The 16146-nt window shown below is 39.4% G+C and overlaps 1 protein-coding gene across 2 annotated transcripts in view; it reads right to left on the reverse strand.

The window, feature by feature from the left end:
• Positions 1 to 15444, reverse strand: part of LOC109328312 — a 47267-nt gene extending 31823 nt beyond the window's left edge. For both annotated transcript variants that reach the window (XM_019561724.1, XM_019561723.1), the window contains exons 1-2: positions 15125 to 15444; positions 14964 to 15033 (exon numbers count right to left, since the gene is read on the reverse strand). In XM_019561724.1, the coding sequence (XP_019417269.1) occupies positions 14964 to 15033; positions 15125 to 15278 (224 nt within the window). In that variant the 5' untranslated portion in view covers positions 15279 to 15444. The remainder of the gene's footprint in view (positions 1 to 14963; positions 15034 to 15124) is intronic.

Genomic DNA, 16146 nt, shown 5'->3' on the forward strand with positions numbered 1-16146 from the left:
GGATGAGGACGAGGATGAGGATAGGATGAGGAAGATAATGAGGATAGGATGAGGATGAGGATAGGATGGGGATATGGAGGAGTATGAGAATGAAATGTCCAGTACTTGCAAACTCTCTAAAACTGGAACAGAAGCCTTTGAAAATCCCTCACTGTTTAGGTCAGTTGTTGGTGCTCTTCAGTATGCCACCATAACTAGACCTGATTTGGCTTTTAGTGTTAACAAAGTTTGCCAATTCATGAGTAATCCTCTGGATCAGCATTGGGTGGCAGTTAAGAGGATACTTAGGTATATCAAAGGGACAATTACCTATGGCATTCATCTCAAGACAGCATCCACTGTTTCCTCTGTTCCTATTACTCTCACTTGCCTATGTGATGCAGATTGGGCCTCTGATCCTGATGATAGGAAGTCCATCTCAGGGGCTTGTCTTTTTATGGGTCCTAATGTCATTACATGGTGGTCTAAAAAGCAACAGACAGTGTCCAGATCCAGCACAGAAGCTGAGTACAGGAGCCTTGCCCTAGCTGCTCAGGAGATGATTTGGGTTGAGTCCCTTCTTTCTGAACTCAAGATTCCTCATCAAACTCCTCTGATTTTGTGTGATAACCTAAGTACAGTAGCAATGGCACATAATCCTGTTCTTCACAGCAGAACCAAGCACATAGAGCTTGATCTCTTCTTTGTGAGAGACAAAATTCATGCCAAAACTCTCCTAGTTAAACATGTTCCATCTGAGTTTCAAACAGCAGATGTCCTTACAAAGCCTTTGGCCACTGCAAGGTTTTTATTGTTAAGGAAACAACTTAAAGTCACTGATTTAGATTCTCTAATCAGTCACCCTAGGTTTCAGGGGGGTATATTAGAGTGTAAGACTTAAAGTCTTGGTTTATGGACTGATTCAGTATGGTTGTTACTGAATCAGTTTTATTTGGTAGTTGTTCTGTTTCTGTGTTGACAGAAACAGTTAGTTAGTTAGTTAGGGGAAGTTACTTGTTGTTCACGTAACTTCCCATTCTCATTCTCTCTTGTAATGCTTCACCTGGATTATATAAAGGGGATAGCTTGTTCATATTTGATCGAGAAATAAAATCATAAACATTCAGTTTCTCTCATTACCTTTCTCCTTTATGTTTTCTGTTTTTTAATTCTTTTACAATGACATAATTGTCATAGGATCCTCCTCTTCTCATGTTCAGAAGCGTATAAAAGATTTGAGTTCCACTTTTGCACACAAACAGTTAGGTCCTCTTGATTATTTTCTCGGCATAGAGGTCAAACATAAGCCAAATGGCACCTTGTTCCTCTCTTAGTCAAAGTATATGAGAGATCTACTAGAAAGAGTTGAATTCCCTTCAACCAAGTCTCTTCCAACTCCCATGGCTAGCAACTGCATACTTACAAAGCATGGTACAGATGATTTGAAGATCCTACTTTTTACAGGTCTATTGTTGGTGCTCTAGAATATGTCACTATGACTAGACCTGACATTACTTATTGTATCAATAAATTGTGTCAGTTTTTAGAAAAGCCTCTAAACTCTCATTGGACAGTTGTAAAGAGGATCCTCAAATATCTTCAAGGCACAAAAACCTTGGGTTTGACAATTAACTCAGCTGATGTATCACCACCTCTATCTTGTGGCCTTTTGTGATGTTGACTGGGCTTCTGACATAATGATGGAAAGTATACATATGGTGCCTACTTGTATTTAGGACCCAATTTTATTACTTAGTGGTCAAAGAAGCAACAAACTATCTCTAGATCAAGAATAGAAGTTGAGTATAGAAGTCTAACTTTGGCTTCTCAAGAACTCATGTGGATTGAATCACTTCTCAAGGAACTCAAAGTTCCTCATAAGTCCCCTACAATTTTCTGTGATAGTTTGAGTATTGTTGCAATGTTAAACAATCCAATATTACACAATAGGACTAAACGCATTGAATTGGATTTGTATTTTGTAAGGGACAAAATACAAAACAACAAGAATGGCATTGGTTTCAGGGGGCTATATTAAAATTTCATAGCCTTCTGTTATTAGGTTAGTAGTTGCACTTATAAGCTGGTTAGTTTGTTAGAAGGTTTTTCTTCTATCCTTTGTTATTGTAGCTCGTGAGCACAACTCTTACTTTTATATTCAACAATTCAATAATACAATTACATTTTCAGTTCCTATGCTCTCTCTGTGTTCTTCATCTTCTACTCCCTTCTGGTTCTAGCTTTTACATGTTTTCACATGTCTAACTTCTCATTCACTTCCTCTCTCAACTCTTCGACCAGAACTGTATCATTTGAGGGGAAACATGTAACACAACACTAACTCTTGGATATGCTCAATAAGCACAAATGAGATCAGGACTTTCTACAATACCTCTCTTGGCAGTGCATCATAGACTTTTTCCAACTCAAATGAAAACCACACGTAAGGGTTTTTTATTCTTAGGATATTGCTCCATCAAATGTTGTAGCAAGTATATTGCTTCCATGATCAACCTTCCCAACATAAAACCAAATTAATTTTCAATAATGTGAATCTCTTGTCTTTATTTATGCTCAATCACCCTCTTTCATAGCTTTATAGTATTTGTTTTGGTATAACCAAGGGTATCCCCTCACCATGTCTTAACTTAACTTCATAGTATGAATTGTGAGCTTAATCCCTTTACAATTTGTGCAACTTTGTATATCTTATTTGTTCTTATAGTTTGGGATTAAAGTATATTTCCTCCATTTGTCTTACATTTCTTGCACTTTAAAATGCCATTAAACAAATTGTTTATCCTATCTAATGCTTCTTTTACCTTAGCCTCCCAAATTTTACGATGGTAGGTGAAATTTTGGTCCTCCTATATTATGTTTACTGTTTACACTATTAAATTGCAATATAAATTTATGTTTTCATTAAAGAGCTTGTGAAGGAAATTTTTACATTTTTCCTTGATATCTTAACTCAATTTCATGAAGTATTTTACATTTTTACTTTGTTGAAGTCTCTTATCTTTGTTTCCCTACATTTAGTGAGCCTGAAAATATTTATTTCCCTACTTTGGTCCTCAGAATTGTATAATCCATCAAATACTCTAGATTCCACTTCTCTCATTGACTTCTCGGTATCTTAGCTGCTGCCTATTTGGTTGTCAAATGTAAAAATGATTCAACTATTTCACTTTTTTTCCTTTTGTTTCCTGTTAATAATAAATTTTACAAAAAAAACAGTAGAATTTGAAAACAAAAAATATTGTTTTGGCTGTATCATATACAAATCTTTGAAAACAAGAAAAAGAATGAAAAGAAGGGAGCATACTTGTAATTATTGATTATTAATGAAACATAAAAACGAAAACACAACTTTTACTCAATCCAAACAAACCCTTATAGTTTTATCAATTTTCAACATTTTTAAGCAGGACCATGTTTTATAACATTACATCCCAACCTTGACTTTATTTTGCACAGTTTCTTCCTACCACCAAGATTCTTTCTTTACCCTTAGTTCTAAAGCCTTTTGTTTCACCAAGATTCCCTTTCGCTACTTAGTTCATTTGGCCATCTTACAACACATTCAAAATCAGTACTTCCTTGAGCTTCCCAAAACTCTTCCTCCTAAACCCTTGGCTGCAAAATCCTTTCTTTATCATCCTTTAATTGCCACCACTTTATCCTTGAAACCTTATATTAGCCTTTTCACTTTACTCTCCTCCTAAATTTTACATCCAAATCTGAGAGTCTTTGTGATGGATAGTCAAGCTCTTTCCAAGTGTAACTTTGCAATCTATTCAAAGCTTTCTACTTGATTTCCTATTATAAAGAAATCATTTTGGCATCACGGCAGAACATTGTTAGAACTGGATTTCTAGAAGAAAAGAAATAAGATGAAGAAGAAAGAATGAGTTCAAGATCTTCCACTGATCTTGAACGATTTCTGTGTATATTTCTTAGAACCCAATGTTGTGTTACAGTTACAATTTCATAATATCCCCCCCCCCCAATGGATAACTGATTCCTCAATCAGTTAGCTTCCCTCCACTTCTACTCTTTTCCCTCAGATCCCCAACTAACCTTCCCCTACTTTCTATTTATAACCTTTCTTGTCTAACTACCTCCCCTTTTAGCCTTATTTCTCCTAACATACACGTTTTTAATAAGGGGTTTACCCTTATTCCTAACAATACTCCCCCCAAAAGACCTAACTTATCCTCAAGTGGAAATAAAGAAAAACTTTCTCGTAATGTAGCAGCTAACTCCCACGAATTATTGCAAGATGCCAAAGTAGCCCATTTCACCAACACCTCAATCTGTCCTTGTTGTGTTTCTCTGCTGTCCACGATATCTTCTAGTTCAACCTCTAACTCATATTCTTCATTCAACATTGTAGGAAGTGGTTGAGGCTCTTGAGTAGGTTTCGGTGCTTGCTTGAGCAAAGATACATGAAAAACTGGGTGTATCTTGCTTTGCTCAGGAAGTTGTAGTTTGTATGCCACAAGCCCTACTCTGCTTAGAATTTGATACGGGCCATAATATTTTGCAACCAACTTTGCATATGGTCTGAGAGCCAAGGACTTTAGTTTATACGGTTGAATCTTGAGATAGACCCAATCACCTTCCTTAAATTCCACCTTTCTTCTATGTTTGTCAGCTTGCCTCTTCATCTGATCCTGGGCTTTCAATAAATTCTGCTTCAGTTCCCCTAGAATTAGGTCCCTCTTCTGCACTAATTGATTAATATCCTCCACTTTAGACGAGAATTCTCCAGCTTTAATTAGTGTGGGAGGATCCCTTCCATAAAGGGCTTTGAAGGGAGTCATCCCTGCAGAGATATGGAATGTTGAATTGTACCAAAACTCAGCTCAAGGTAGCCACTTAATCCACTGTTTAGGCCTTGGCCCTGCAAAGCATCTCAAATACCCCTCCAAACACTTATTGACCACCTCTGTTTGACCATCGGTTTGAGGGTGATAAGTTGTGCTGAGTTTTAATTGAGTTCCTGATAACCTGAATAATTCCTTCCAAAAGCTGCTTACAAAAACAGGGTCTCTGTCTGAAATTATTGAAGATGGAAACCCAAGCAACTTCACAACCTCATCTACAAACAAAGCAGCCACCTCCTTAGCAGAATAAGGGTGGCCTAAGACAAAAAAGTGTGCATACTTAGTCAACCTATCCACCACCACAAAGACAGTGTCCTTCCCTTGAACTCTGGGCAATCCTCCAATGAAATCCATTGAAATTTCCACCCATACTTGGGTAGGAATAGGCAAGGGTTGCAATAGGCCCCCTGGAGAAAGGGTAGAATGTTTATTCCTTTGACACACATCACATTCTTCCACAAACCTTTTAATGTCACTCTTCATTCCTACCCAAAAAACACAACTAGCCAGCCTCTTGTATGTTCTGAAGAAACCTGAGTGCCCTCCAAAAGGACTTGTATGACACTCTTTCAAAAGGGTGAGAATTCTGTTGGAATTTCTTGCCAATACCAGTCTTCCTTTATGTAACAACAACCCTCCTCTAAACTCATACCCTTCATGGCTGCTTGGTGATACTAGGAGATCTTGAATAACCTGTTTCCATCGAGGATCACGTGTGACCTCCTTAGTCCAGTCTTCTTTTTCTGGCAAGGAAACCAGGGATATAGCAGCATACATTTCCCTTTGAGATAAGGCATCTACTACCTGGTTTTCTTTACCTGGTTTGAACTGAATCTCAAAATCCATCCCAATCAACTTTACTGCCCACTTAAACTGCTCCTTTGTGAATAGTCTCTGGTCAGTGAAGAACTTGAGGCTTTTCTGATCCGTCTTAACTATAAAATGTCTCCCCAATAAGTAGTTTCTCCATCGCTGTACGGCCTGAACAAGGGCCATGAGTTCTCTTTCATAAATTGACTTTTGTTGAGCTCTTGAGGACAAACCTTGACTCCAGAAAGCTAGAGGCCTACCCTGTTGCATTAGGACTGCTCCAATCCCCTTGCTAGAGGTATCTATTTCAACAACAAATGTCTGGGTGAAATCAGGGACATATAGTAAGGGAAGTTGCACCATGGTTGTTTTCAATGCCTCAAAAGCAGTTGTAGCTTGCTCATTCCAGAGAAATCCATCCTTCTTCAACAGATCAGTGAGGGGTTTGGCTATTTTGCCATAATCCCTCACAAACCTCCTGTAGTAACCCGTAAGTCCCAAGAACCCTCTCAATCCTTTTAAATCCTTGGGTTGAGGCCAAGAATTCATGGCTGCTACCTTGGCCTTATCAACTTCTACCCCGTGACCTGAAATCACATGGCCCAAGTATTTCAGCCTGAGTTGAGCAAACATGCATTTTTTCCTATTAGCCTTCAAATCATTCTCTTGCATCACCTTTAGTACCAGTTTCAAATGCTCCTCATGGGTTGCCATATCTCTACTAAACACCAAAATATCATCAAAAAAAACTAGGACAAACCTTCTAAGAAAGGGTTTCAATACTTCATTCATTAGTTCTTGGAACGTAGAAGGTGCATTGGTTAATCCAAAAGGCATAACCATAAACTCATAATGCCCTTCATGAGTTTTGAAAGTTGTTTTCTCAATGTCTTGATCTCTCATCCGAATTTGGTGGTATCCAAATTTCAGATCCAGTTTTGAAAAAATTTGTGCTCCTCCTAACTCATCTAACAATTCTTTTATAATAGGAATAGGGAATTTGTTAGGAATAGTCACCTTATTGAGTGCTCTGTAGTCCACGCAGAACCTCCATCCTCCATCCTTCTTCTTAACCAAAATGATGGAACTGGAGTAAGGGCTTATGCTAGGTCTAATCACCCCTACTTGTAGCATTTCTATCACCAATCTCTCAATTTCTGTCTTTTGGTAATGAGGGTATTTGTAGGGTCTCAGATTTGGTATGTTTGCTCCTTCTTTTAGGTAGATGGCATGATCTTGCTTTCTCCTAGGAGGTAGGCCCTCAGGGTCTGCAAAAACTCCCTCAAAAGGTTGCAACACTGCCTCCACCCCTGCTGGGACACAGGTAGATACTTCTGGAATGTCTTCTGGATCATCATAATGCAGCATAATCCCTTCACCTTCTTCCTTCAACACCTGCATAAAGGCTCCTAGAGGGAGTTGAGTTTTTGTTAGAGATGGATCCCCTTTAATTTTGTGAACTATTCCTCCTTTCTGCAAGGTTAACTCCAATTTGCCAAAATCTGCTTTTACTTCTCCCAAGCTAGCCAACCATTCCAAACCCAGGACCAGATCTACCCCCTTTAATTCAAACAGATAAAACTCCTGGACTACTTCCAATCCTTGCAGCACCAGTTTCAATTGAGTGCACTTAACTTGGCAGTGAATTTTGTGCCCATCCCCAACCTCCACCACGTATTTGGGAGTAGCTTGTATCTCAAGTTGCAACTGATCCACCAATTGGGATGAGATGAAATTGTGGGAAGCCCCACAATCAATGAGTATCACAACCTTTCTATCATACATACACCCTTTGATCTTCCATGAATTGGCAGTGGTTAATCTGTGCCATTGCCCAGAGTGATAACTGAAAAGAATGCAATTTTGTCTCCATGGGTACTTCAAATTCCTCTTCAGTTTCATCTTCATCTTCCTCCATCAAAAGCATTCTCAACTGTTTGTTCTTACATCTGTGATCCCTATTAAAAGGCTCATCACATCTATGATCCCTATTGATGGAAGCACTCCCCACAGAAGACTGATCCGACTTCCTCTCTGCCCAAGGCTTAGATTCTACAGTTATGGACTTAGTAGGGACACTAGATCTTGAGTAACCCGTAGATCTTGTATAACTGTTGGTATTCTCCCTTCCTCGCACTATCACATTTTTTTCCTCAATCATTAGGGATTTGTGTATTACCTCTGATAAGCTTGGATGTTCAAACAATCTTACCTCGGCTTTGATCTCATCTCTGAGCCCATTCAAGAAGATGCCCTTGACGAATTCTGATTCAATTTCCCTGAGTGCTCCCACATACTTTTCGAATTCCTCCACATAGTCTCCCACTGTCCCCTCTTGTTTAGTGCTAACAATTTTTCAAGCGGGCTTTGTACCATGGAAGGTTGGAATCTTCTAACCACCGCCACCTTGAACCCTTCCCAAGAAGAATGGGGGTTGCACCTACTCCACCACTGGTACCAACTTAGCGCCTTGCCATCTAGAGCCATCAAGGTAGCTTGCATTTTCTCCTCCTCCGTTACCTCCTTCAACACGAAATACCTTTCCAACCTATGGGTCCAGCCAAAAGCATCCTCCCCTGAAAAGATAGGGATTTCGAGCTTCCTCCACCTTTCCCTTCCTCGATTTTCCCTGAAATCATGCTCTCCCCCAAATTTGCTTCCTTTGTCTCGTGAATTAGGAACCCTAGCCCTAGTTGTGAGTTGAGTTGGGGCCTCCTCCAATCTTTTCATTCTGGCCTCATTCATTTCGTTCCGAATTCATTGTTCCTTTCTCATATCCTCTCGCTCTTGGACCCAATCTTTAGCGTTTCGTGCCATTCCTCTCGTTGAAACCATGCGCAGAGATCTTGTTAGAAGTGTGTGAAATCAGGACACCAGGATGGTGCTCTGATACCAGTGTTAGAACTAGATTTCTAGAAGAAAAGAAATAAGAAAGAATGAGTTCAAGATCTTCAACTGATCTTGAACGATTTCTGTGTATATTTCTTAGAACCCAATGTCGTGTTACAGTTACAATTTCATAATATTTCCCCCCCAATGGATAACTGATTCCTCAATCAGTTAGCTTCCTTCCACTTCTACTCTTTCTTCCTCCTAAACCCTTGGCTGCAAAATCCTTTCTTTATCATCCTTTAATTGCCACCACTTTATCCTTGAAACCTTATATTAGCCTTTTCACTTTACTCTCCTCCTAAATTTTACATCCAAATCTGAGAGTCTTTGTGATGGATAGTCAAGCTCTTTCCAAGTGTAACTTTGCAATCTATTCAAAGCTTTCTACTTGATTTCCTATTATAAAGAAATCATTTTGGCATCACGGCAGAACATTGTTAGAACTGGATTTCTAGAAGAAAAGAAATAAGATGAAGAAGAAAGAATGAGTTCAAGATCTTCCACTGATCTTGAACGATTTCTGTGTATATTTCTTAGAACCCAATGTTGTGTTACAGTTACAATTTCATAATATCCCCCCCCCCCAATGGATAACTGATTCCTCAATCAGTTAGCTTCCCTCCACTTCTACTCTTTTCCCTCAGATCCCCAACTAACCTTCCCCTACTTTCTATTTATAACCTTTCTTGTCTAACTACCTCCCCTTTTAGCCTTATTTCTCCTAACATACACGTTTTTAATAAGGGGTTTACCCTTATTCCTAACAATACTCCCCCCAAAAGACCTAACTTATCCTCAAGTGGAAATAAAGAAAAACTTTCTCGTAATGTAGCAGCTAACTCCCACGAATTATTGCAAGATGCCAAAGTAGCCCATTTCACCAACACCTCAATCTGTCCTTGTTGTGTTTCTCTGCTGTCCACGATATCTTCTAGTTCAACCTCTAACTCATATTCTTCATTCAACATTGTAGGAAGTGGTTGAGGCTCTTGAGTAGGTTTCGGTGCTTGCTTGAGCAAAGATACATGAAAAACTGGGTGTATCTTGCTTTGCTCAGGAAGTTGTAGTTTGTATGCCACAAGCCCTACTCTGCTTAGAATTTGATACGGGCCATAATATTTTGCAACCAACTTTGCATATGGTCTGAGAGCCAAGGACTTTAGTTTATACGGTTGAATCTTGAGATAGACCCAATCACCTTCCTTAAATTCCACCTTTCTTCTATGTTTGTCAGCTTGCCTCTTCATCTGATCCTGGGCTTTCAATAAATTCTGCTTCAGTTCCCCTAGAATTAGGTCCCTCTTCTGCACTAATTGATTAATATCCTCCACTTTAGACGAGAATTCTCCAGCTTTAATTAGTGTGGGAGGATCCCTTCCATAAAGGGCTTTGAAGGGAGTCATCCCTGCAGAGATATGGAATGTTGAATTGTACCAAAACTCAGCTCAAGGTAGCCACTTAATCCACTGTTTAGGCCTTGGCCCTGCAAAGCATCTCAAATACCCCTCCAAACACTTATTGACCACCTCTGTTTGACCATCGGTTTGAGGGTGATAAGTTGTGCTGAGTTTTAATTGAGTTCCTGATAACCTGAATAATTCCTTCCAAAAGCTGCTTACAAAAACAGGGTCTCTGTCTGAAATTATTGAAGATGGAAACCCAAGCAACTTCACAACCTCATCTACAAACAAAGCAGCCACCTCCTTAGCAGAATAAGGGTGGCCTAAGACAAAAAAGTGTGCATACTTAGTCAACCTATCCACCACCACAAAGACAGTGTCCTTCCCTTGAACTCTGGGCAATCCTCCAATGAAATCCATTGAAATTTCCACCCATACTTGGGTAGGAATAGGCAAGGGTTGCAATAGGCCCCCTGGAGAAAGGGTAGAATGTTTATTCCTTTGACACACATCACATTCTTCCACAAACCTTTTAATGTCACTCTTCATTCCTACCCAAAAAACACAACTAGCCAGCCTCTTGTATGTTCTGAAGAAACCTGAGTGCCCTCCAAAAGGACTTGTATGACACTCTTTCAAAAGGGTGAGAATTCTGTTGGAATTTCTTGCCAATACCAGTCTTCCTTTATGTAACAACAACCCTCCTCTAAACTCATACCCTTCATGGCTGCTTGGTGATACTAGGAGATCTTGAATAACCTGTTTCCATCGAGGATCACGTGTGACCTCCTTAGTCCAGTCTTCTTTTTCTGGCAAGGAAACCAGGGATATAGCAGCATACATTTCCCTTTGAGATAAGGCATCTACTACCTGGTTTTCTTTACCTGGTTTGAACTGAATCTCAAAATCCATCCCAATCAACTTTACTGCCCACTTAAACTGCTCCTTTGTGAATAGTCTCTGGTCAGTGAAGAACTTGAGGCTTTTCTGATCCGTCTTAACTATAAAATGTCTCCCCAATAAGTAGTTTCTCCATCGCTGTACGGCCTGAACAAGGGCCATGAGTTCTCTTTCATAAATTGACTTTTGTTGAGCTCTTGAGGACAAACCTTGACTCCAGAAAGCTAGAGGCCTACCCTGTTGCATTAGGACTGCTCCAATCCCCTTGCTAGAGGTATCTATTTCAACAACAAATGTCTGGGTGAAATCAGGGACATATAGTAAGGGAAGTTGCACCATGGTTGTTTTCAATGCCTCAAAAGCAGTTGTAGCTTGCTCATTCCAGAGAAATCCATCCTTCTTCAACAGATCAGTGAGGGGTTTGGCTATTTTGCCATAATCCCTCACAAACCTCCTGTAGTAACCCGTAAGTCCCAAGAACCCTCTCAATCCTTTTAAATCCTTGGGTTGAGGCCAAGAATTCATGGCTGCTACCTTGGCCTTATCAACTTCTACCCCGTGACCTGAAATCACATGGCCCAAGTATTTCAGCCTGAGTTGAGCAAACATGCATTTTTTCCTATTAGCCTTCAAATCATTCTCTTGCATCACCTTTAGTACCAGTTTCAAATGCTCCTCATGGGTTGCCATATCTCTACTAAACACCAAAATATCATCAAAAAAAACTAGGACAAACCTTCTAAGAAAGGGTTTCAATACTTCATTCATTAGTTCTTGGAACGTAGAAGGTGCATTGGTTAATCCAAAAGGCATAACCATAAACTCATAATGCCCTTCATGAGTTTTGAAAGTTGTTTTCTCAATGTCTTGATCTCTCATCCGAATTTGGTGGTATCCAAATTTCAGATCCAGTTTTGAAAAAATTTGTGCTCCTCCTAACTCATCTAACAATTCTTTTATAATAGGAATAGGGAATTTGTTAGGAATAGTCACCTTATTGAGTGCTCTGTAGTCCACGCAGAACCTCCATCCTCCATCCTTCTTCTTAACCAAAATGATGGAACTGGAGTAAGGGCTTATGCTAGGTCTAATCACCCCTACTTGTAGCATTTCTATCACCAATCTCTCAATTTCTGTCTTTTGGTAATGAGGGTATTTGTAGGGTCTCAGATTTGGTATGTTTGCTCCTTCTTTTAGGTAGATGGCATGATCTTGCTTTCTCCTAGGAGGTAGGCCCTCAGGGTCTGCAAAAACTCCCTCAAAAGGTTGCAACACTGCCTCCACCCCTGCTGGGACACAGGTAGATACTTCTGGAATGTCTTCTGGATCATCATAATGCAGCATAATCCCTTCACCTTCTTCCTTCAACACCTGCATAAAGGCTCCTAGAGGGAGTTGAGTTTTTGTTAGAGATGGATCCCCTTTAATTTTGTGAACTATTCCTCCTTTCTGCAAGGTTAACTCCAATTTGCCAAAATCTGCTTTTACTTCTCCCAAGCTAGCCAACCATTCCAAACCCAGGACCAGATCTACCCCCTTTAATTCAAACAGATAAAACTCCTGGACTACTTCCAATCCTTGCAGCACCAGTTTCAATTGAGTGCACTTAACTTGGCAGTGAATTTTGTGCCCATCCCCAACCTCCACCACGTATTTGGGAGTAGCTTGTATCTCAAGTTGCAACTGATCCACCAATTGGGATGAGATGAAATTGTGGGAAGCCCCACAATCAATGAGTATCACAACCTTTCTATCATACATACACCCTTTGATCTTCCATGAATTGGCAGTGGTTAATCTGTGCCATTGCCCAGAGTGATAACTGAAAAGAATGCAATTTTGTCTCCATGGGTACTTCAAATTCCTCTTCAGTTTCATCTTCATCTTCCTCCATCAAAAGCATTCTCAACTGTTTGTTCTTACATCTGTGATCCCTATTAAAAGGCTCATCACATCTATGATCCCTATTGATGGAAGCACTCCCCACAGAAGACTGATCCGACTTCCTCTCTGCCCAAGGCTTAGATTCTACAGTTATGGACTTAGTAGGGACACTAGATCTTGAGTAACCCGTAGATCTTGTATAACTGTTGGTATTCTCCCTTCCTCGCACTATCACATTTTTTTCCTCAATCATTAGGGATTTGTGTATTACCTCTGATAAGCTTGGATGTTCAAACAATCTTACCTCGGCTTTGATCTCATCTCTGAGCCCATTCAAGAAGATGCCCTTGACGAATTCTGATTCAATTTCCCTGAGTGCTCCCACATACTTTTCGAATTCCTCCACATAGTCTCCCACTGTCCCCTCTTGTTTAGTGCTAACAATTTTTCAAGCGGGCTTTGTACCATGGAAGGTTGGAATCTTCTAACCACCGCCACCTTGAACCCTTCCCAAGAAGAATGGGGGTTGCACCTACTCCACCACTGGTACCAACTTAGCGCCTTGCCATCTAGAGCCATCAAGGTAGCTTGCATTTTCTCCTCCTCCGTTACCTCCTTCAACACGAAATACCTTTCCAACCTATGGGTCCAGCCAAAAGCATCCTCCCCTGAAAAGATAGGGATTTCGAGCTTCCTCCACCTTTCCCTTCCTCGATTTTCCCTGAAATCATGCTCTCCCCCAAATTTGCTTCCTTTGTCTCGTGAATTAGGAACCCTAGCCCTAGTTGTGAGTTGAGTTGGGGCCTCCTCCAATCTTTTCATTCTGGCCTCATTCATTTCGTTCCGAATTCATTGTTCCTTTCTCATATCCTCTCGCTCTTGGACCCAATCTTTAGCGTTTCGTGCCATTCCTCTCGTTGAAACCATGCGCAGAGATCTTGTTAGAAGTGTGTGAAATCAGGACACCAGGATGGTGCTCTGATACCAGTGTTAGAACTAGATTTCTAGAAGAAAAGAAATAAGAAAGAATGAGTTCAAGATCTTCAACTGATCTTGAACGATTTCTGTGTATATTTCTTAGAACCCAATGTCGTGTTACAGTTACAATTTCATAATATTTCCCCCCCAATGGATAACTGATTCCTCAATCAGTTAGCTTCCTTCCACTTCTACTCTTTTCCCTCAGATCCCCAACTAACCTTCCCCTACTTTCTATTTATAACTTTTCTTGTCTAACTAACTTCTAACCACCTCCCCTTTTAGCCTTATTTCTCCTAACATACACGTTTTTAATAAGGGGTGTACCCTTATTCCTAACAAACATCACTCTACTTCTTTATGTAATAAGATGTCCCTCCCACTTCTTAAAATAAGTGTTGGTTATAATAAGATTGAAAGTTAATGAGAAATCTAGGATAGTTACACTCAATTTAATTCCCCTAGGCTATATCCCTCCTGAAAATCATCATATCTTCTATATGAACTCCTACATGACCATTTATATTCTCTCCTAGGAAAATCTTTGAACTACACCTTCTAAATCATTTAAGAATTTTACCATGTGGTGCTCTTGTAACCTTATCCCGAGCGCTTAAGAATTGATTACATTAAAAGTGTCTACTTGGATAACAAACTTTAGAGCTATGAATCCTATGATCATATCTCCTACCTTAGTTTACATCTCAACACCATTCTTCCAAATACCATTCCCATCCTATTCTCAATTTTACCTTTCATATTTCAAATTGTGGACCGCATCACATGATGCGGCCACAATATTACGATTGTGGTGACCGCCGCAAACCCAATATACAGCAATTGCGGTGTGACACCGAATCACAATAATACGACCACAACGGGGCCGCAATGCAACTGCATTTGGGCCGCATCAGGCTGCAACATAACCGCATCAGGCTGCAACATAACCGCATCAGACCACATCGATATCAAAAATATTTTTTTACTTACAAAATAATTCACACTGCAACGGCAATAATCGCAAACATATTCGTGACCGCAACCGCAATTTAAAACACTAGGCGTAAGGAAGCTTAAAACAGGAAGTATCAAATAATATGTTGCTAGCACTGCTCAAAGACATAAGCACAAAATTTATATTAGTTTTTGCAACTAACATCGTCAAACCTAACTAACAATAGAATAATTCGTTAACCAGATCCAAATAGACATAACATAGATTGACAATTACCATTTAGATTCAAGTTTATCGTAAGCCTCCTTCACCTTCTCAACCGAACTATACCTCTCAATTTGCAACACTGCAACAACCAAAAGAAACCGAAGAAAATTAAATTCAACACCAAAATCATAACCGAGAGATAAAACAGAACAAAAGAAAATCGGAGTAACCGTCGTAATGAGAAGGAGGAAATGCATTGGGAATGAGAACTAGCTGATAGTATAATGCTCCGGCAAAGAGAATAATAGGAAGCGCGTAGGCTCTAATGGTGGAAAACATTGAAGGTGAAGGAGGAGAAGACTGAGTCGCCGGAACCCTAGGCATGGTGGTTTTATGAGATTGGAACCGAGAACAGAGGGCGTGTGTTTGTGTCGAATTTGTAGAGTTAGTTCGAGTAACTCGCTGTGTTAGTGGCTGTATCTTAGGAAGTTTTTACAGGAGTGTAAGAAGACTCGTTTGTCACTCGCAATATTTAAGGGTGGTACCAATTCTTTCCCTTTTGCATCCACTATTTTATAGGACGAAATTATTATTTAAGTTTCTGTTTTTTCATAGAATGTTTTTAAAATTTAAGGTGTGTTAATTTATTTTGTTGTCAAATATCTTTAAGATGATAGAAAACTATTAGTTAGTTGATTTTCTTGTTAAAATATCTTACAATAATTAAAATTATTTATGGAGAGCAATTTTGTAAAATAGTAACTAATTATTTCAAAATCTAATAATATTAAGAATATTATTTACATTTCTATATTTAAGTGGAATTACCCAAAATAGTCTTATAAAAAAGGAAAGGAATATTTTTTTTCTGTGATATCATCTTTCTAATTTTTTTGTCGTGATATGATGACGAAAGAATAAAGAGCATAATAGTAGTATAGTAAGCTGATAGTTTTATCTTATTTAGTGTGTGATATACAACAAATAACTCTTTAAATGAATTCTTCCTATATAGTAAGCTAATACTTTTATCTTATTTAGTGTTTGATATATAACAAATAACTCGTGGTTTGTTTGGGAGCCGTGAAATACATTTGCTAGAGATCAACGGATGTTGGTTCAAGTGGTACATGTTTGATTCCCCTTCAGCAAGGTTTCGAATTCGAGTCTTGTGGATGGAAAAACTACTCGCTGGAAGAGTTAGCCTCACATACATGTGGATGTTTCCGGCTCAGATAGGATTGCCTCTAGT

Source organism: Lupinus angustifolius, chromosome LG15, assembly GCF_001865875.1.
Source record: "Lupinus angustifolius cultivar Tanjil chromosome LG15, LupAngTanjil_v1.0, whole genome shotgun sequence".
Classification (NCBI taxonomy): domain Eukaryota; kingdom Viridiplantae; phylum Streptophyta; class Magnoliopsida; order Fabales; family Fabaceae; genus Lupinus; species Lupinus angustifolius.